The sequence below is a fragment of the Malurus melanocephalus genome, unplaced genomic scaffold, assembly GCF_030028575.1.
Source record: "Malurus melanocephalus ecotype Western Australia unplaced genomic scaffold, MMel_1.1 scaffold_123, whole genome shotgun sequence".
Lineage (NCBI taxonomy): Eukaryota > Metazoa > Chordata > Aves > Passeriformes > Maluridae > Malurus > Malurus melanocephalus.
Window position 1 is genome coordinate 1631433 of NW_026623355.1, and position 22351 is coordinate 1653783.

Genomic DNA, 22351 nt, shown 5'->3' on the forward strand with positions numbered 1-22351 from the left:
GAATTCAGCTGTAGGAACCAAGCTAAACCAGAAAGTCATTAATTTTCCTGAATTTTAAAAACAGTCACAGTGAGAGAGAGAAGAGAAAAAGGAACTTGAAGCCAAATGCTGAGAGTTTTTGAAATGTTGGATTTATACTGAAGTATAAACTACCCATCATATCAACTCACAATTCCAGTACTGTTACCTCTGAACTAAGAGACTTCATTTCCTGACCCAATAAGCAGCAAACATTTTTGACTATACTACCTGGGCCTACAAATGAGAGCAAATATGAAAAAAAGCACCTTCACCAAAATCTTACATTAGTTGCAAGGAACAATTAAGGGAGAAGATAATTTTGCCTCTCGAATATAAGACAGTGTGTCCAAATCAGTGGGATATGTTTTGTGGGATTTAAATGMATGTGCAGGGTACAGCTTAATTCAACACTGTGGAATTTTTAAGAATTCCTAAGATGTTGCTGCATTTTAAAACTGCAACAGCATCACAAAGTACAATGGGAATGAGAAATATTTATCATCAAGTCAGTCAGAGCAACAACATGAGCCACTTTCTTGGTTCTTCTTAATTATYAACCACCTGAACATATCCAGAATGAAAGACCTCTTTCTTAGAAAACACATGAACAAAATGTCCACCAAGCAGTCATTTCTCTGGTTTTGGATATCATGCTGTCCAGAACCGCTGTGGAACTAGAGGATTCCCAGTAGGGAAGGAGTTGCACTGATGCCTGATGATTTTTGCTTTTCCTTTTTACGCTTCTGTACCCTCTATGCATTTGCCTGTACCCCTTAGTCCACATGCTTGTAATTCCTGGAGCCTGATATTCCAGCTTAGTTTAAGAGTTCTGCTGGGCAGAGATCAAACAYCCTGAGGAAGGAGTCAGTGTACCCWGTGCTATCTYAAACCCGAGGCTCCAGCCTTGAGTGAAGCCTTCTCTCTGGAACATCTTGTGTAAACTGTGCTCTGGCCTCATCTGGGAAGAGACTCATTAGAATAGGGGGACATTACTGCATTTGTTAAGTTTCTTATTGGGGAATCCTAGATAGATATGCTAATTCCTGAAACCTATAAAACTTGTAYCTGTSCWGTACACGGGWGTGCATTCTGCCATCAAGTTGTGCACCTGAGATCCCAAATTCCGAGGTAAAACCCTTTTATCCCCTTAACCGTGTCTGTGTCATTATTAAAAACTGGCCTTTCAAGGCAACAGCACTTCAAGCTACCTTTCAAGTTGCTGRTGAGAGTTGATCTTGGGCTTCTACATGCCCATTCTGGGAATGAAAATAATGATATTTTCTCAGTTATCTCACTCCAAAGGGAGACGACTTGGCAGTTTCCTTGCTATTGTGTGGGTATAATTGGGAAGGATAGCTCTAGAAAATAGCCTATGTCATTAAGCATGTTTGGCTGTCTAACATCTAGGAGTTTGTGGCACTGTAAATTGTTTATAATTTTCCAAACCACTGTACATTTTTTAAAAAAAAATTAGAGGTTGCATTCACTTGGGTAGAAGCAAATGCTTTCATAAATTACCAGGCTTGAAAAATTAAGCTGCTATTTTCAAGGCCAAATTTTTAAAGATATGTCAATCCATTTTTCATTAATGTCATCACAGTTATTGGGAGGTGGTGGGAAGGTTTGCCCATTATTTCCTCTCTACTGAGGTAAGCCACAGATTGTATATAAGCAGTACCATCAGTATGTGCCAATTGGATATGAGTTGCACCATCTGTAGATGCAAATGACAATTAAAAAAGACGTATTCAAATGACTGTGCATGCAAAGAGGTAATATTGTAGAAATTGGACCAAGATTCCTGTATTTCTTATAGMGGTAAAAATGTCTGTTCTGTGTCATACTCCTGTAAGAGCTGTGAGGAAATAAAACTTCTGAATGCAAGACAATTTCTCTGTTTTCATTGTTAAGATTTAATACATTTTGAGGTTGCAGAAGGCAACGTTTCTCATTACAAACTGTCTAGTAARGAATGTAAAAAAAATTGAAATAATGAGGGCATTTTACTCCTTSTACATGCAAATTGTCTCATATCCAAATTTATTTCAGTATAAATTTATTCTTGTGTATGCTAATACACAGAATTGAGAAAAGGAAAAAAAATAATTAAATGCATTATAAAACATATGGAAATATACAGATTATGTGATCTTTACTAAAAATCTGTCTTAATGATGAAGGCACTATTTAGCATGCACTCTGGAACTGCACTCCTTCATTTATTTATGAGTTTCTGTAGACAAAGAAAGTGTCTTCCAAAAATAGGAATACCATATTTTCAAGGCATACTGTGTATTTTATTTTTGAAACTAGTAAATGTCAAACAGTATTCATACACATTATTGACACATTAATGTTTTCATTCAACAGTGAAGATACTTTTCCTTGTTGCATTATATATTTATGACACRGAGAGCTGTCAAATAAATTATGTCAAAGCAGCTACAGCCAGACCTTATGACACTTGAATCATAGAATCAGGGCAAATAACCTTTAAAATGAAAGACATATGACAAGAATTAGAAACATTTAATTTGCATAAATATAATGTTAACAGTCTTTTCCTTATTACATATTTTATACCTAAATTTTAATTGCCATTATACTCATTCTTTAACATCAGTTTACTTTCTATTTTTCTTCCTYATTGCTTGCTGTGTTTTAGAATGTGTGAAACAAATTCTGTCAGAAGCATATGATCAGATAACAATTTTAATATATTCTGGTTAACAAATCTTAAATATTGAGAAAAACTCTTCACTCACATGATGTACARTTATAGCTAATAATTATAGCTAAAATATGAAAATAGCTAATMATTCCTAAGTACATAAGCAAATATATCATCTCTGAAAACACTGGACCATSCCTGGAAAACAATCTTGTAATAAAGTTCTGCTATGAAATGCAGAATGCACCAAATRTGCAAAACTGAAGCACTCATTTTCAAAAGCGAGGTGACTCATACATATTGAATTTTGCAGTGTAAAATGTGAGCATATATACTGGAATCAAAGTGTATGGTTAGATTTTCAGAATTGCTYACTAAGAGTAGTGAACTCTCTGCTGACAGGTGCAGTCTCTGTCTTGCACCTTTAGATTTCACTTAGGACAGAGGGAGCTCTGCATTTTGCTCTTATTGCTAACACTGCATAAGACCACAGACGTAACCATAGTTAATAAACCTTTGCATTATTCTGAAAAGTCCCTAGGGACATTCAAGTAAATAAGGCTGAAGGTACAAAGATGAATGTCTGCCTCAGCAGGGCACAAATAACTAAACCCYTTATTCTTCCTGACTATCATTCACCTCCATAGGGATAGTGAAGCCCGGGCCTGCACAGCCGTAAGGACACACAGACTTTGTKCAGGCTCTTTGCTACAGGATGAGTTTGGCTCCCTTCCCCCTTCTGGATCAGATGAAGAAGTATGGTTTATTTTAATTATGATATTCTTTTATGATAATAACAGTCGGACCAGATGATCATTGTTGGTTTCTTCCAAATGTTACTCTATTCTATTTCATTCTATTCCATTCTATTCCAGTGAAGCTAATTGTGATGTTTTGGGTTGGGCTTCCATATATTTACATAGTAATTCTTTCTGAGAGCCAGATGGAAGCCAGTGAACAGTCTATATAAAAAAAACATTGAGGGAAGGGTTGAATTGATAGTGGGAATTGCCTCCAAAACTTAATCCAGAAGGTTTATGGTGTTTCCTTAAATCTTCACCAAAGAATGAAGCAGTTGTCAGTTGACTCTGTGAGAGKCACAAGTATACCATCTCCAGGGATTTGCAGAGAGCAACTCAGGGAAGACATGGGATGAACTTCCATCCCACCAGCAGAGCAACCAGTGATCTGGCAGTCCATGAGGTCTGATGGTGCGGCATCCTGGCCATTTAAAGACAGGCAATGTGCAGTCACATGTTTTATTAAATATCAATAGCTCAGAAGGGTGGGTTGTGGAGAGATGGAAACTGCAGCAGTAGTGAAGTAATTTGCAATTTGCYCTTCTAAGTCAATGGTAAAAAATAAATGACACTTCCTCACTCACTGCCTATAGCTCTGTAGAGCAGTTCTGGTTTGACAGAGCTTTAACTCAATGCAGGCATTTTAGAAGAAATTGAAAGGGCAACTATATTCATGTGTCCCTTAAACACYCTGTTCTGCTGAAAAACAACTATTCTAAGTGAAGTCCCGTGCCAGACAGGGAATACAATTAACAATGCATACTCTCAGAAATGGAAAGTTATTTAGACTATTTATATATGGCAAAATAGATTACAGAAATATTACAAGTATCCCAAAGCGCAGTGTTGGAAGGTTGGAGCTAATGCAAGATAAATGTTCATCCCTAAAACAGCCATTTAGCTGGGCAAAACATTCCTATTGAAAGCAGTAAAAATTGCAAGTTATTTTGATAAGCACTACAGAATTGATCATTTAACCCAGAGGGTTTCATTAAAGGCTAATACTCCAAGGAATTTTAAAACTATCTGTGTTGTTCCATTTACAAGATCATTCAGAACAAAACTGAAAGCCTCCTGGTAGATGTTATCTTTGCTAAAGACCCTATTTTTAACAATTTCATTAATCAATTTATCTGTAAATTTTCAGAAAAAACATTAGCCGACAAAGAATAAATGCTGAACCTAGTAGAAAAGATACCATTTATTCATTTATTCAGTTTGCAGTTAAGTAGAAATCTCCATTCAGCTGTGACATAAAATTGCTGCTTCTACGATTAAAGTACATTGTAAATAGTTTCTAAAGCGTTAATAAATTACTAAAACTGTTTGAGGAAATTATTAATCAAACGTTATAGCCTGTTACTGAGTCCAGTGATGTAATGAGCCATTTGCAATCAACTACAGCATCTAAATTAATGTGCTTGGAACAGTATACAGAATTTATTTCTCCTGTGTATAATGAGTTTCTCRCAGTTGCTTATCAACCTTTTGCATAGTAATTACCAAGGCAGTCGTAGAAGAACTTTTACTGAACATTTCTTGTCTTTGGTGGGACAAACTAGGGAATAACTTCAAGAGTCACTCATAATTGAAAGGGCAAAAACCCCTATGGCACTCTCCTATTATCATCTAGTAGTGTAGAGTTAGCAAGACTAGAGGAAAACATTAGCAATGTCTTAACTATGCAGAGATGCAGAAKTTGCTCTGTGAGCCACCTCATCTCYTGCAGGCAGCAGCTTTGGGCAGACAGAGAAAGGAAGGTCCAGGCAAGCATACATATGTAACTGCTGCTGAAAACKGAATGCTTTGCACTGGATTTTGCCTGTRTGTTTCAGTTGCACAAAGCATCTTTGTACTTCCCTTCTCTCTGGAGTGCTAAGATGGCCATTATGGCTGTGCTATATTTATTGACCTTTAGTTTCCATAGATTCTTTAAGTTGATTTCAAAAAATCCTAATTCCTCTCTTTCTCATTTGTTGATTCCTTTTTTGCTCAACTCACATTTTATTGCTGGTGGTCACATAAGAGAACAAAGGCAAGTGGAACGAAGTCATGCATAAAATCATAGAGTGGCATGGGTTGGAAGGGACCTTAAAGATCATCTGGTTCCAACACCCTGCCATATGCAGGGAAAACTTCCACTAGAACAAGTTGGTAAAACCTCCACCCAGCCTTGCCTTGAACACTTCCAGAGTTAAAGCATCCATAACTTCTCTTGGCAACCTGTTCSAGTGCCTCACCATTGTCATGGTGAAGAATTTTTTTTTGCAATATCTAATCTAAACCTACTCTCATTCTGTTTGAAGCCATTCCTCCTTTCCCGATCACTGCATGCTTTTGTAAACAGTCTCTCTCCGTGTTTATTGTAGGTTTCCTTCAGGTACTGGAAGGGCTCAATAACATGCCATTTAACATGATACTGATGTGATAGTATAATCTAATATGATTGCTGACAACCCATAAATACAAACCAAATACTCAACCTGTGAATTCCTCCACCCACTTTGTGTATGGCACACAGTACTGCCCATCATGATTGTGGCGGAAATGTCACACACCTCATGTGTCTCTACTATCACCTCTCAGCTGCCTCAGCTGAAGATTTCAACACCAAACAAATCACRGCTCAAACTGGAAATGCAGACTACTCTGTGCTGGAAAAAAGAATACGGTTTGGAAAAAYATTACCAGTTTTTCCTCTTCAGTCTGAGCTAAAGAATATCTTTGAAAATATAGCAAACCATAATAGCTCAAAATAACTATGGAGGGCAAGGCAATCCAGTGTCTTAGACAACATGCATCTGCCTTCTCTGCATATACTTGCAAGTTCTCCCATTTATCTCAGCAAGTATTAGAGAGCATACAAAAATGGAAGAATATGATAAGAGTGATATGATGCTGTTACTGCAAATGGCTGTCTTGAACTAAGGAAAGAGTAAGTAAAGCCACTAGAAATGCACTGGTATATGCTTTCCTGCAGATACTCTATCAATTATAACATACTCTTTTAACAATTCATAATGTCTCTATTCCATACACAAAACTACAGATGCATATTACAACTAATGTTACAAAAGATATCTAAAAGAATATACCTCACTGGTAAACACAGTCAGTACCTCATGTCTGCTTTCTAATAGTTTGTATCTAAATGTATATAAAAATATTATATAAAACCACTGTAGAACAATTACATGAACATTCTCTGAGTGATGGCAGCTGAAYGATTTTCTTTCTGATAGGCAGTTCTGTCATAACTGAATGTGCTAAATATGTATGGCATACAAATGATCATCTATGAGATCCACTGGAGAAAAAAGGAGAAGCCATGATGTAGTTCATTTTGAATATGAGCAGATGAAACTAGCAATTCTCAATGGGTAGGCATCACACTTCACTCTGTTCACTGAACTTGCTGTAATTCTAAATTGAGAGAAACAGAAAAAAAAAAAAAGCATTATAATATTTTCCTCGAATATAATGTAAAGTTGGGAGATGAAGGAGTGCTAGCTTGAAAATGCCACCATTATAAAAACTAATAATTAAAGAAGTTAATTATGATTAATYGCATAAAGCAACAGGCAAGTTTCTTGCCAATTTATAAACATAAAAATGAGAATGACCCAACATTTTCATTGGAGGATGTASACAAAAACATCTTAGCATTTCCGAGCAGCAGCAGTGGTGAAAATTAACCACAAAGCCCTCTTGCCTCTACCTTTCTGACAGTGAAAGACTATTTCCTGCTGTGGGGGGAAGCTGAAATGCAAATCAGAAACATCACTTTCTGTTAGTCTCCAACTCCTTCCTCATACTCTTTTTCTATCTTATTCTGCCTATTCCATCATGTTAACACTCAAAAGTCCTACTGACCTCAGCATCTTARAAAGCAAAGGAGGAGTAATAGATTGGTAGCTACAGTGTGGTGCTGCTATTATGGTTACCCTGCCTTTTCACTCCTGTTCATCTTATCTTCAGGTGTTAACACAGTGATCACATAAAAATCCCTAAAGCACTGTGAATACTMGGAATAAGTATCAGCAGTATATATATACTGTTCATAATTACATTTAAAATTTGAGGCTGCAGGCCAGCCTTTCAGACTAAACTGCTAAGGCATTCAACAGAGATTTGATTTGCTCAGCAGCTCTGGTAGAAACAGCCAATTGGGTCCTCAAAAAAGTGGACTTTGAGTTTTTGCTCCCCCTTTTAATTTTGAACATTTGTCCTGGTCTATCCATGTCCCATTTCCATMAAATGGGAAGGCTAGTACATAACTATCTTACAAGAATGTTGGGAAGGTTAATTAATGTCAATAAAAAATGCAGACATTTTATAACACGACAAYTATTCTAATTCACCTAATCAGACCCAGACAACATATACAATAGCCARCCCAGTTATTTTTGCCCTGCAGTTACCATTTCAGTAAATTATTTTTTGWAGGACAACATAATGAAAAATGTTGAAAAGCTCTGAAGAGAACATGTTTTTCTGGTCAATTCACTAGACAATTGTGCCAACTTACCTTAATCTGGACAAATCAATGGAAAGGGGTTTTGTCTACAGGCAACTCTGATTTAATTAGTAAAATACAAAGTGAAGAAAAAAAGACAAACAACCAAACCACAGACCATGATGAGTTTAACATCTTTTGGAGAATGCCCTGATTAAAGCACCAGATTAAAGTACCACAGCATAGTGCCTCTGGATGTACACAGAAGGTCGAGAAATTGTTGCAATGGGAACAGAGTGCTAACAGCAAAAAAAAAATGGAAAACTGCCTTCCTGAGGTTGAGGACCAGTTGTTGAGTACAGACAGATAAGATTTCTGYACAAAAGGTTCACTGGTCAGACTTTCCCMGACTTTAACAAATTGCTGTGAGCAYCCAAGAAGCCCTCCAGTCTTCACCTATTCCTGCTTTTAAATCTTACCCTGTGAATCTGAATGGCATCGATTGCTGAAGAAATAGATTCAAAAAACACAGGATTTTCAGATTCAAGATTTCCACCGTACTGCATTGCTTTTATCAARGAAGCTGCAATAAAACAAACACATGAGCACTGATAAGATAGTGAGGAAATATAAACCATCATGTTAAAATTTTTGCTGTAAGCTGATACTTGCCTTTGCAGTGTGCTAGCAACACATCGATGTGTCTGTTTTTACAGTCCGTGTAAATCTATATGTTTGAAAACAAGAAATTTTAAAATAAATGTTTTAAATAGAAAAAGAGAGTAAGATACACAAAAAGGCATATTCAAGGCAGGCAGAGCTCGGGGCGCTGCTGCAGCAGCTGTACTGCCAGCAGCCACCAGAGTGAGCCCTTCTATAATGCAAACACCACCAAGTCACACTTATTTCCCACCACTTTTCACAGTACTCTACAGTTCTGCTGAGAATTCAAAATTATTTTGATTAACATTTTTGCATTTTTACTGTAATTTTAAGGGGGTTTCATTTTCAGTTCTCTTTTTCCAGCGTGTTTTCCCATGTCTTTACCATATGTTTACTACCAGTCCACACAGACAGGAATCAGACCTCAGAAACGTAGAGGCTTTTACCAAAAAAACACCATAACTGTCATGTTACATTCAGGAGTAAGTTGTTCTTWATTCTTTCTTTGAAACTGTTCAACTCCACAGAGACAAACTATTAATAAGATAGAAAATTTTAACAGTAAAAAATGAAAATAATTCTAAAACCAGGGTAGGGCATTTTTCTGCCAAATGGTGAATATTCAAAGTAATTCCTGCTTCAAAAAAAGTRTTTAAACAATCTGTGTGAAATGGAAAAATTCTGAAAGGAGAGATTCAGTGATCAGAATTCTGACACATCAGAATACTATATTTTTAAAAAATGAACTAAAAAACTTACTCAGTTCAAAAGTCTTCCATCTCTGGCATCAGTGATGATAACTTTGGGAAGCAGTGTAACAAGGACATGTTGAGTATGSTCCTCTCTGAGCAACTTAGTTTTGGACCAACCATTTATCCAGAGGCTGCACTACCAACCTGTGCACTTCACAGACCACGCCAGACTTACCTCTCACAAATTTTTCAAACACTTCTTTGACATACCTTGTAATTTGGAGGTCTCTTAAGATCTTTTGGAAATCAGTTTCAGAATTTTTTWAATTAATACTATATTGAATGCCCTGTATATCGAAGGGATGGCTAATAAAGAGTTGTTCCCACTAACCTTATTTTTCCAGTTYTCTTTTTCATTATATCCTTGCCTATATGTGTAGTTTTAATTTAAAATCTTTTAAGACCRCACTTACTTCACTGTGAAATCACTGCAGTAAATTGAGAAAATTGTTAGGGCAATTGTTGAGAAGATGCTGGGCTAAGACCCAAGTTCAAATCTAGTCCTCCATCTTACTCAGAAAAATTATGCAAACCAAACCTTCCATGCTTACTTAATTCTGTACTCACTACACAACTTTTAARCTCCAGACCTGATGGAAATGTTAAGAAGCAGCTTTTGGACACAATTTTTTTATCCACTATATGGAACTGCTTATTATGCAGAACCATAGACTCATAGAATTGTTTAGGTTGGAAAAGACYTTTAAGGTCATTGAATCCACGCAGTAATTTGAAATTACCAAGTCCACCACTAACCCRTGTATTTCCAGTCACTCTTCCCCAGCCTGCAGCACTGGACGGTGTTCTTGTGACCCAAATGCAGGACCCARCACTTTGCCTTGCTAAACCACTTACATTTGCCCTGGCCCATGGATCYRGCCTGTCCAGATCCCTCTGCAGAGCCTTCCTGCCCTCCAGCAGATCAACACTCCAAYTCAACCTGGTGTCATCTGTGAACTGACTGAGGGTATGCTCAATCCCCTTGTCCAAATCATCAATAAAGATATTAACYGGGACTGGGTCCAGGGGAACACCAACTGTGGCCAGCTACCATCAGGATTTAGTTCCATTCACCACAGTAACCAGTGATTACTGGGTTTAGTCCTGTGGGAGCGTCTTGGAACTCCTGCAATGCCTGAAACCAGTCTGCAAGACATGTTATCCACAGGAGAAAGGATAGAGATCATGCTTTGACCTCCAGCTGAGCAGAAAGGAGAACGTACAGATAAAATCACAGAATTAAAGCCAAAATATTAAAGTGGTAAATTTACACATGCCTCTACAACTGGCATGGCAGGGTCAAATATGACCTAAGCCAACTTGGAAAAAAAAATGAAAAAGGAGGGAAAATACATACATTTGCACTGTTACCCAAAATATTTAGAAATATTTTAATGTAATTTTATATAMMAACATGGTACAGTTTAATACCAAATCTGCATTCATCTTTTCTGTGGRTGAAATGTTTATCCACTAATATAGATGAAGTGACTAGTTACCTCAGTAACTCATATGTGTAATTATAATATATACAGAATATTTCTAATGTCATGAATACCTGAAGAAGCACTGAGACTCCAGTGTAGTCAAAGAAATTCAGTCCACTGCAGTCTAATATCAAAACACGTCGATCACTGTGACATGACTGTGACTCACCTACATATTTGATAAATGAAAAACTTTCATTAAAAGGGAGAATACTCACAAAATGGGTATAAAAATGATGATAGCTCAACAAAATAAGCCCAAACTACCTCAACTAAATTTTTACTGTTATGTGCTGAGGTATCAGGCAAGCAAATGCCACAATTTAGAAGCACAAATGAAGAAACTTCAGGGCAATGGAAAGAAGCAATGACAGGCAGAACATATTAATGAGATATTTTAGGCAGCAATAGCCTCTCAATGATTAAACAATTGTTTCCTCAAATTTGAATTTCTCATTGAGTCAGCTTGGCTTCTTTGGAASATTTTTAATGGGTTGCACAGAAATTCTCATGCGATATTGATTTCTATAGTACCTAAACACCTGCCTATGGCTTAATATTCAGCCATRGGGAAGCAATATATGTAAAGTGGAGTATTCTATTTTCCTAAGGTTTTACTATGCTGGTTTTTGTTTGGTTAAATTTTTAACACACTATGATGTATTGATGCTGGAGAAGAAAACTGTGTTGGTAAGATTGGCAAAARTCTTATTCTCCAGCCTCAGGCCATTTTGTATTTAATCTAAACACACTCTGTTCTAAATGTATCCTGAACTAGCACATAGATAAATGATTCCTGGCTTTCATAAAGGGAAAACTAGAAAATAATRCACATCTTATTTACATTGTTCTGTGAACAAATGTTTGTTATCATAATGACACAACTGAAAAAAAAAAAGAAAAAAAAAAAGAAAAATATGAAGGAAAGGAATTCTGAATGTAAAGATGAGTTAAGCTAAATGGCTTTAGCAGAGCAGAGGTAAAGATTTTAAATTATTGAGGGGATTTGGAATTTCCCTATGAWGCAAATTTATGATGGTGGTAATTACTTTCTAACAGTAGTCTGAGAGCCAGAGACTTTTGGACTTGCATCTCCAGAGATTTRCTGTGTTTGTACTGTTCAACTACATGAATTGATGAATAGAATACAAACAAAAATATGCAATTTTAAAGGGAACCTCCTGCCTGAAATTACTGTGACAGAAACYCAGAAAGGGCTCATGAGATATCCCAGGCCCAGTATAATAATTCCCTGCTGCATCCTGAATTGCAGTAGAGGCTGCCTGGCCTCTGAACAGGGGGATAGGTACAGATCTGCACCCTCTTTGGATCTGTCCTCATGCTCCCCTCCTTCTTGAAATTTAAGATCCACATTTTGCTTTTCTCTTTATAGTGATTTTTCTTTTTTTTCTGTTTGTTTTAAAGACTCCATGAAGAATCACCATAGGCTGGTTGGTACAAGTAACAACAGCATTTAAGTCCTCAAGGCAGGACTTAGGTTTCAGAAAAATGGTCTTGTGCTTTCTGTCACTTTTCTAATATGAGAAATCATCTTCAAGATGACAGAAATATAAACCGGTAAGATCTCCTCACACAGTATTTTACAATATAGTTAATACAATACAATATAATCATCAGTAGCCATTTTGGTAGGTTGCTATGCTACAGCAAAGCACTCTGTCACCCCCCGAGTAAACTTATCCCTGTAGTATCATAAAAATGTCCTGAGTCTAGTTAACAAATGCAGACATTCAGACAACAGCCTCCCAATCAGATTCTCTACTGTGGCCTTAATGCTTGTAAGTGTTTTAAATAAACACTGTTTTAATTCTATCCCCAATGAAGTCATCTGTATAAATTATCTACTGCAAAAGGTTGCTGCAGCTCTCCCAAGGAATGTATGTGCTCTGGTTTGATTTAAGGGTTACAAATGTAGGGATAGTGGAGTTATCCTGCTTAGTTCCTAACTGAAAGAAAACCTCTAGGGTTTTTTATTATATATTGTATTGATATACTGTATAATRTTGGTGGTCATCATGTCACTAACAATTCAGTTAACAGGGTTCTAATCTTTTACTTTTTCATACTAATATTCAATGTTGTGAATGCAAAAAAAGCCAAGACCAGCACTTAGTAAAACCGTCCCTTCAGCCTGGTCTGAAGATGAGTCCAGACAACAACATGGGAAGTATTTCCCTCCTCTATGTACCTGTCTCTTTACACACTCACTCATTCCTGTGCAATAAACAGGGACAGAGAACCATAGAATGATCTGGATTGGAAGGSACCTTTARGATCATCCAGTTCCAACCCCACTGTGAGGGGCAATGAGCCTTCCACTAAAACCTTCCAYTCCTGTAGAAAGGGCATTTTCATGGGATTCCCTACTTTCAGAATCTTAAAAAAGTCAGTCAAAAACCAGAATGAAACCCAGGACTTGTTAGGCCAAGGTTAACAGAGTTTAACACAGTTTAGTATTCACGCTTCATTGAATGCTTGGTCTAACTGAAAATATTTGTTTCCATGAAACTTGTGTGCACCTGGATAATACATAGAAAAATGTGGAGCAATTTTGCACATTTACATCCATCTTGGTTTTAATACCATAAACTCACCATGACAACTTCCATTGGAAAACGAACAGAGCAATGTGTTCTGCTCACACTGAAATAAAAGCAACAATTAACACACCAAGGAAAACCAATCCATTGCATAGTAACGAGRAAAAAATCAATGCAATACATAAGAATTTTGTTTCTCAGTACCAAAGTTAACTCATTATCTCCAAAATCATGTTCTATGGATATATAATATAYGGATATATTTTATAATATGGATATATAATATTTTGGTATAACTTTAGAAGAATACTGATACATACATACTCAAACAGATATTTTGCATTTCTTTTTAGCTGACTCAACCTCTGCTATATTTGGATTTACTAGAAAGCATCTTTTGGGCACARTGCTTTTGGGGAAGCAGGGAGTGGTTAAGAAGTGGTCAAAAGAAGGGAAAGAYGTTATTGAAAAAAAAATTCTAGGCAGTGATTTTATAAGATTAACTTTTGATAAATTTTCTACTTGCTGCAATCTCATCTGCTATTCTAATATTTTAGTAAGAACGTTTTTGACATGTAAATTTATTAAAGAATTACCTTTATCTGGAGAATTTTTATAAATATTTCAATATTAAAGTTCTCAGTAGAAATGTGAGTTAAAAGCAGAAATAGAGCATAGAAACAAAATTGAAACTGCATTTTTTTACACCCATTGTACTACAGAAAGGCATTTATTAAACAAATCTTTTTTTTTTTTAAAAAAGCACAGCAGCTGTACTGCTGAGTACCTTACAGAAGAAACAAAGGATAAAATCTGCCTCATAAGTAATGTATAAATTAACTTATTAAATTAACTTWTTAAATTGACTCATAAATTAATACCATGCAAATCCTAAGTAATTTYTCTCTGTTTGTAGGCTTTTTATCATACAAATCCAAATCAGTCAGCTTAGCATAACCAAGGGAAAAAAAGCCTTTTTCTAAGCTGAATTTCCACCCATCAAAGCACATATGGGTAGAACAACTCTTTGTCAAGGGGCAGCAGAGCTGGTAGACACATGCTGTGTCTTAACAACCCATCTAAGGCATGGCTGTGATTTTCTCAGCCCAATTTGCCAAACTGGGTGAAATTGTCTATAGTAAGCATTGTATAGTATTGGAATGTCTTCATGGTACTGATAGAAAAATGATAATTTATGATTATGATAATTTATTTTTTCCCTTTTAGTAAGTGTTGCAGGAAGTTGCAGTAGCTATATGCAGATAAACTTGGAAAATACTGTATTTTTGGGGATATTCTCCATCCCCCATTCGTAAACTGTTTATTTTTCTAATACAATCAATGCAAAAGAAGAAAAAGAAGCAAACCTTGAGGAAAAAATTTAGCCACTTTCTTCCTACCTCTCCCCAAATTATTTATCATTTGAAATGGAGTGTCCATCTCTCATGGACTTATCTCAARGAAAAAAAACCAAAAACCACACCTTATTTTATTCAAGCATACTCRTTGCCTTTCCAAAATCCCAACCTCATATCAGCTGAAGTTATGTAAGTTCTTCCAGAAATTTTGGAGAGTTGGATCAGTGCTTTAATGTCTCTTACAAGATCACATGCAGAAATAGTGGAGATATTATTTTCAAGTAATAATAATTGTCCATATTGAGTCTGATTAAGATWAGGATTCGCTTTGTTCTAAATGAATCCTTCCTAATGTTGCCTTTTATACCAGTTTCAATATCCAATTGCATTCTCTAAGAAATGCAAGGAAAGCAAACAACACCTTCAACCCAGTCACAGCAATTATTGAAGCATAAAGCACATCCCATGTGGTTACATCATCACATACCTGGCTGCTCAGTCCATCCTTCTGGATTATCTTTAACAGGTCAGCGTGAAATTTTCTGGCATTCAGAAAGACTAACGGGCTGTTGACTGAAACTATTTTTACCTGTTTTAATGATTCCTGTGGAATGAAAGAAACATAGTGCTGAAAAGGTCATCTTAGATTTGGAGATCAAATCACAGACTAATTTCTTTAAAAATCCTGTAAATACCTGTAAATTAACCTAGGAGGAGTTTAGGATTGAGAATGGAGCTTAGGAGTGAGAATGATTTAACAGATAATTCTATTGATCAGCCTTCACACRCAACTGAAGTAAGAATGGAAATATAGGTAATATATAATTAAAATTTTCTGTAATTTTAGTTAGAATTAAAAAAAGCATTACTCGTTATGGTCCATAATACTAAGAACAATTAGCTAACAATTATAATAGTATTATTTCAGTTGGTATGATCCCCAAGTATAGGCAAGGTAACATTTGCAGACAGGCAATATATTTTATTAGAAAAACATGTCCTGAAAAAAGTACACAAGGATTTAGGGCAAGCACTGCAGGTGGTTTGGRGAAAGCTGGCAATATTCATCTTGGTCATGTGAAGAAGACCTTAGTACAGAGATAGTACTCCATGAAAATATTGAATACATTGGATCCCAACTAATCTTGAGTGGCACATTTAAAGCTTTACCAGCACATATCTAAAACCAACACAATAATTTACTCAAGAACCATTGGTCACCCTCAGTCCTGTCTCTGCACTTCATTGAATAAGCTACAACAAGCTTACCAGTACCTCCAGTCAGACTATGCAACTCAAAACAGAAATGTTACCCAGCAGAACAGTTTTGGAAGATCATCAGATATTGTTCAGTAACCCCCAGGAGAAACTGGAAAAAAGTTTGCACAAAACAAGTGCTCTTTCTCTCACTCTCRAGGTGTACTTATAAAACACTTTCAAAAGTCAGTAAGAAAATTAATATTTATATGGAAATATATTGGACAGCAACAAGACATGCTTAAATACTGGTTTTGTATGAGATAGAATTAAGTTGATTCTACAGAATTCCTGATTTTCTACTGGTTGTCTGACAATGGAAATAGAAATCAAGAATTTGCAAGAGAATCTAGGGTGAAAAACCTCTCTTCCTCCTAGCAAAAGTCATGTAACAAGGTCACAGTCAAACACAAGTAAGTGGAGCTGACACAGACCATTTTTTAAGTAGTTCTTTGGGATTGCATTGAAGATTTGCAGTTTTCCCAACAGACTTTCAAGCAAAACAGGAATGGAAATCTTTACCACAAACCACATAAACTCTCTCCTTATTGGAGACTGCTGTTCAGACTTCTGGGAATGAGATGATCTCTCACACACCACCCCAGTGACCGTCATATAAAGGAAACATTTCAAACAYCCCAAACTGAGGCAAAGAACCCCATACTATGTACAGGGACTTTGCGCAATTTACCTATGAATGTGATAGTGGCAAATACCACATCACCAACATACCACAGTCAGACAAGTGGCAAAGCCTAACTGGCAGTTAAAATGTCACTTTGTATGAAATGGAGCTCCAAAATAAGGGCAAAACAGAGGATGGTATATGCCTGGATGGAGAAATACTCTGACATCCCACAGATTCCCATAAAAACAATCCTATACACAGCTTGGTGTGGGGACAAGTGGACACCTCAGTGCCATAGCAGTACTGGCAAAGTAGAAGATAAAAACTGAGAAAAAAAGGAAGACTGATGCAAAGATCAAAGTCTCTGATACTCAAGCTACCAAAAGTACAAGCTATAAAACTTGAAAGGCTCAAGTCATAAGGCCAGATCAAACAGATGGCAGACTTAGGGATAATTTCTTTTGTCCAGAATGGACAAGGTCAACTGTGCCTAAATTTGACTAGCCACTTAYTCCTAGCTCTGTTTTGATTCTTTCTTAATAAGAACTGTTCAGGGGGAAATGAACTTCCTCTTTGTTGTGTCCTTGCTAAGAAAGCAGGAAATTTCTCGCACATGTCTGTCCCTGCCATCACTCAGAAGGYCCTGGGCGATTGCCCTGCGTGCTCTGCACAGCACCAACTCTGCTTGGGTACGAGTTCGGTGCCAGTGAACGCCTGGGATGAAATGTGTTTCACATAAGCTTCTAAATATCCTTTGATTTTTTCCACATTAAAGTGTCTTTTCACTTACTGATGAAATAACCTCTATAAATCCACCGACCTTAATGGCAGGRTAGATCATTAAATGTGCATATTTTCATGTTTTAAAGTCCTGTTGTTTATGCTTAATCTCTTATTTACCAGGAAACTTGGATCAGTCTAACAGTCATACATTAAAAATTACCCTAAATGCCTGCTGCAACCCAGTGACTCTAAATTCAATTAAAGGCATACTTTCCTTCTTTGTTTTGTGTAATAAGCTCTTGAGCAATTTGCTTCTCTAACATAATGTTATTTTCCCCACTGTCTGTAGACACTAGTTTGTTATTACTAGGTTACTGGCATTAATCCTACTGATTAAGGGGAAAAAAAGGCAGGGGAGCAGTAACCTTAAAAAATGTATAGGCATTTGTACAAAATACTTCATGAACCAATATGAAAAATAGCAGGCAAATCAAATTTTGGTTACCCATCTCTGACAAAGTTWCTCTAACATTTTTATTAAGAATGAAAAGTGATATAATAATTGACAGCTGGGCCAGCCTCAACAACAGTKCCTTTAATTCACATTTCAGAGACCTCCCAATTCTTATGTACCTTTCACATCCCAATGTTGCTCAGCATGCCAAAACAGTAAATGCCCCTGAGCCCCTGGAAGTTCAAATTTTGAGCCCAAGATAACTCTGATGGAAGACATTTGCCAGAAGTAATAAATTCTTTAAAGAAGAGGTGCTTAATGGTGCAGCAATAACTGCTGAGTATGTGGATTACTGATACGTAAGACCCTTCATAAGCATTAGGAAAGGAAAAATGACAAAGGAGAAGAAACTGCCACGGTGGAGAAGGCAGGGTGTGCCAGTGATGGAGCTCTGTGCTGAAAGGACACATGGCTTTACTTCTGTCTTGGCTGCCCACCTACCATTTCATCTTGGAGAAGGGAGTTCACCTCTCTGGGTCATGACCCTTCTCTTCTTACCATAGACCTGGGCAAAAGCAGCTTTGATGAAAATTGCAATGAAAATAACCAAAGGGATCTGACTGGTTGGTTTAACTTYGTAAGGAGCTAAATTTTAAAGGCACAGTCTTTGGGGAAAATCCTGTCTATTTTTCATGTGCTYCGACCCTGTTTGAGCACAGGGTGAKGAGATGTRTRAAGCARTYTGTGATAACTTTGTGRTGCTGCCCCTTTTTGTCCAGCCACAGGGTGTCCTCTGGGACAGCTCACAAGGGACTGGTGGCAGAAATTATTTTAGAAAAGAGATTGGAGATGATGAGAATACCAAAGGACTTTTAGGAAATGTGATAATACAGAGACTGCTATTGTCTGCTCAGATTGCCCTTGCCRTTCCTGGCAAGAGATTTTCTTAAATTTAGGAATTAGGAAACTTTTAGATAGAACAATTCATAACTRAAAGTGACAGATCGACTAAGATACATCTAAGAGGACGTGCCTAACTTCATTTTGCAGACAARCAGCAGAACCATGAAAATAGTCCAATTTCTGATGGCCAGCTAGCTTTGTTTTTATTATATTATGCTGGCTTTAGATTTCAAGTGGTCATATCATAAATCATTCCCTTGACTCCCTGATTACAATCTGGTAACTAACTAGAGAAAACAAACAAACAAACCTGAATTAGTGATATACACAGACAAAAAAAAAGGTTTAAAAAGAAAATAACTTACACAATTATCTTCTGCTTTATATTTATATTCCACCTCTTTCATACTTTTCAAATTCAGTGTCTTTGCTCTGTAATCAATACATAGAGAAAAATCTGTTCAGTAAATCATTAGTGGTCTTGAACAGAAACAAAAAGACACACACCCTGTGTGGTTTGCCACAACATAGAAACATAAAGATCCAACACTGCAATCTGTGCGTATTTTTGTGAATACAGACCTTATCTTTTCTGAAAATCATCCACTTACAAAGGCTYATTTTAGAATTATGATATCCCTTTGAAAATATGAATAATGAAATGCTCTGGTGAAGAAAATCTGAATTCTAATTTTCTTTAGCTGCCCATAAAGGTACTCTCAAGTCAAGGTAGCTCATATATAATATAGCTTCAAAAGTAAAGAGGTTTAATTAATACCCRCAAAATCATATTGTAAGGAAAAGGAAAAAAATATTCTGGTCAAGAAAAATAAAGATATTTTATTTGTCATTAAAATTGACACATTTTTKTATGATGAAGCAGTACATTGCACTCTAACTATCAAAAAAGGAGACTTACTGGAAAGGACCAACATTCCTCTGCTCTCTACAATTGAAAAGAGGAAGTTGCCTTGGAAARGCAGCTCAGTGTAGGATCTTCTGATTCCATGCCATTTGCAGGAACACATTTAACAGCAGAACACTGTGGAACGAGCTACCTTCTGAGATAGATGCACTGATAYACAGGGAGTATGTGCAGGTATTGGGGCCAGATAAATGAGCCTTGCAAACATCAGCTGTTCTCTCATCTTTGCATTAATGAAGCTGAGGCTGCTGMTGGTTTTAACAGATTCTGATACATMATATGTACAACATCCACTACTCTGACATCTGAACAGGAACTTTGCATAAATAATTATGATATTTTTCTTGCYTCACTCCTGCTAATACTTTTGCTCATGACTGTATGGCTTAATACACTTTGTCTTGTTAGCCCCATCTGTGCCATGCCAATTTTAATGCTGCTACCTTGTTCAATGCCTTTAGATGGCATGGACAATCATATGCAGCAGCTTCACAGAGATCACTTTGAAGAGTCTCATTTATATTAATTAGTTCAGGTTCAGCCTGAGGTCTCCACTAGATCGGGCTCTTTTGTGTTAGATATCTATCACTTTCTGCTGTTGGAGCACCAACAGCATTTATATATTTATATTTATTCAGGTCCGGATAAATACAGCATGAAAACTTGCCTTTTGCTTTACTGCCTGAACTTACCTAAATTTTATTTTGCTGAATAGCACAATGTTGTCACAAAGGTACTGATTGATCCACGCAGAAACTATCTCACATAATTTTTAACTGCCTTGAAATTTTGAACTATTTTCATGCTGGTTCTCCAACTTACTCTGTTAGAACAGAGCTGTGCACAAATATCTAACACCATTAACTTTAACAAGCATTTAATCAAGCTGTCTATATCATACTTAATTTCAGTGGGATTCAATGTCCTGCAAACAACTGCAAGCAAGCAGCAAGTCATTTCCAGGACTGGTGAGCTGTGAATTAATTCTGTAGCACAAATCAATCAYGAACCTCTGCTGATGTTTCTCTTTACTCATGATCCAAAGTAGCTACCGCAATATATTCAAAATAATGCATTAACTTCTTATTGCTTTAATTTTTTTTTTCCTGACTTTTCTAATTCATACACAGAACTTACACTTTTTATTAGGCATTAGTTGTGCAGTTGTGTTTCATYAACCTATATTAGCAGTGCAATTGTCAACTACCAACTCTGTGTACCATAGTACCTAGGAGTTTATAAAGGCTGTTCRTTTCTAAAGCTTGTCAGACATACTTTCTCCCTAAGGACCAAATAAATGTCTAATGGAAAAAAATTATTAATCTTCTTGTTGATTTTATTCTACTTTCACATAATGAATCATACAGATGTGTAATAATAAGAGAAATCACAAGATAATGCCATTTTATAAAATGTTTTAGAGATTYTTAGTCTACAGTAAATGCACAGATGTGACTTTTCCTTTTGAATTGTCTTATCTTGTAATTTTCGGCAACTAAAAAACTGGAGTTTAGTTGTTAAATTTAGTATACCGTATGTCTATCCTGACTGTGAAGCAATATGCAGAAAGAATACATAATGATGYGCAAGTAGAACGTTCCAATAAATTGTTTCTTACCTGGGAAAGCGGAATATCACAATTACTATAGTGCAGACAACGCCATACAACAGTCCCACATTAGCAGCAAAGCATATTGTAAACACGTAGGTACTAACCCAGATGCTCTTTAAGGAGGGGAGAAAAAAGAAGTGATTAGTTTCAAATTTTATAGCAATGTGCATTTTATGAATCAGAAATAAAGATTTTTAAAACTAAGTTAGTTTCTCCGATGTGAACATCTTTGAACTGGCAAATGTTGAAGACTGAATTAGCAATTAAAATAATGCCTCCCCATGGGAGACCACATTCAGCATGGCACTGCTCACTCCAGTGCTCACAGAGGTTCCTTCCAGGGTTACTTAAAATAGCAGATGTGCTAACAGCTTAATTCAGAACAAACTCAGTTGTTTTGGAAAGCCTGTGTTTTTCACATTGCAAGTTCTTGTCACCTTCTTCGATGCCTAGATTTTAAATCCTCCTTTCTTTTCACATAATAAAGTGCCCTAATGAGGTCACATACAGAGATTTTCTCCCACTAATCATACAAGTGGGAATTATAATTTGCAAGGAGGCTGATTAAAAGTGACATTTATCTGAGTAAAGCTAACTAAAACAATTCAATAGCAAATAAAACTTACTGGAGAACTATTTCCTTCCATTAGAAATGGTGAGATTTCATAGAACTTCTCCATCTTTCAATATTTAATTACTAAAACTTTAGATCCATTTTAAATACAATTAAAAAAATACAGAGAAACATATCAGAAACTAAAGTCGCTTTGAGAAAAAAAAATTAAGTTACTTTAAAAAACTTTAAGATTTCAATTTTTCCTTAATTACTTTCTTGCAAGAAATGATCAGTTTCATTTCCATACTACAATGATGTGCACAGCTAAGAGATATCCAGATTTTACAATTAAAAGAAAAGTACAAATTACACAATTTTTTATACCATTATACCGAATTGGTATAATAAAACACATATTTCTTCTCTTGAGGAAGCCTTAAGCTACAACTGCCATCTAATCATTATATAAAAGGTTTTAAAGAAGAATGGAATGTATTTTCACTCCTCTGGATATATTGATCCCC

The 22351-nt window shown here is 36.3% G+C and overlaps 1 protein-coding gene across 1 annotated transcript in view; it reads right to left on the bottom strand.

Moving 5' to 3' along the window:
- Positions 1-3543: 3543 nt before the first annotated feature.
- The window catches only part of SLC26A7 (solute carrier family 26 member 7), a 65791-nt gene continuing 46983 nt past the window's right edge, over positions 3544-22351 (bottom strand). The window contains exons 11-18 of the mRNA XM_057370363.1: positions 21278-21384; positions 19100-19166; positions 15257-15373; positions 13466-13514; positions 10922-11019; positions 8621-8675; positions 8428-8531; positions 3544-6915 (exon numbers count right to left, since the gene is read on the bottom strand). Of these exons, the coding sequence (XP_057226346.1) occupies positions 6880-6915; positions 8428-8531; positions 8621-8675; positions 10922-11019; positions 13466-13514; positions 15257-15373; positions 19100-19166; positions 21278-21384 (633 nt within the window). The 3' untranslated portion in view covers positions 3544-6879. The remainder of the gene's footprint in view (positions 6916-8427; positions 8532-8620; positions 8676-10921; positions 11020-13465; positions 13515-15256; positions 15374-19099; positions 19167-21277; positions 21385-22351) is intronic.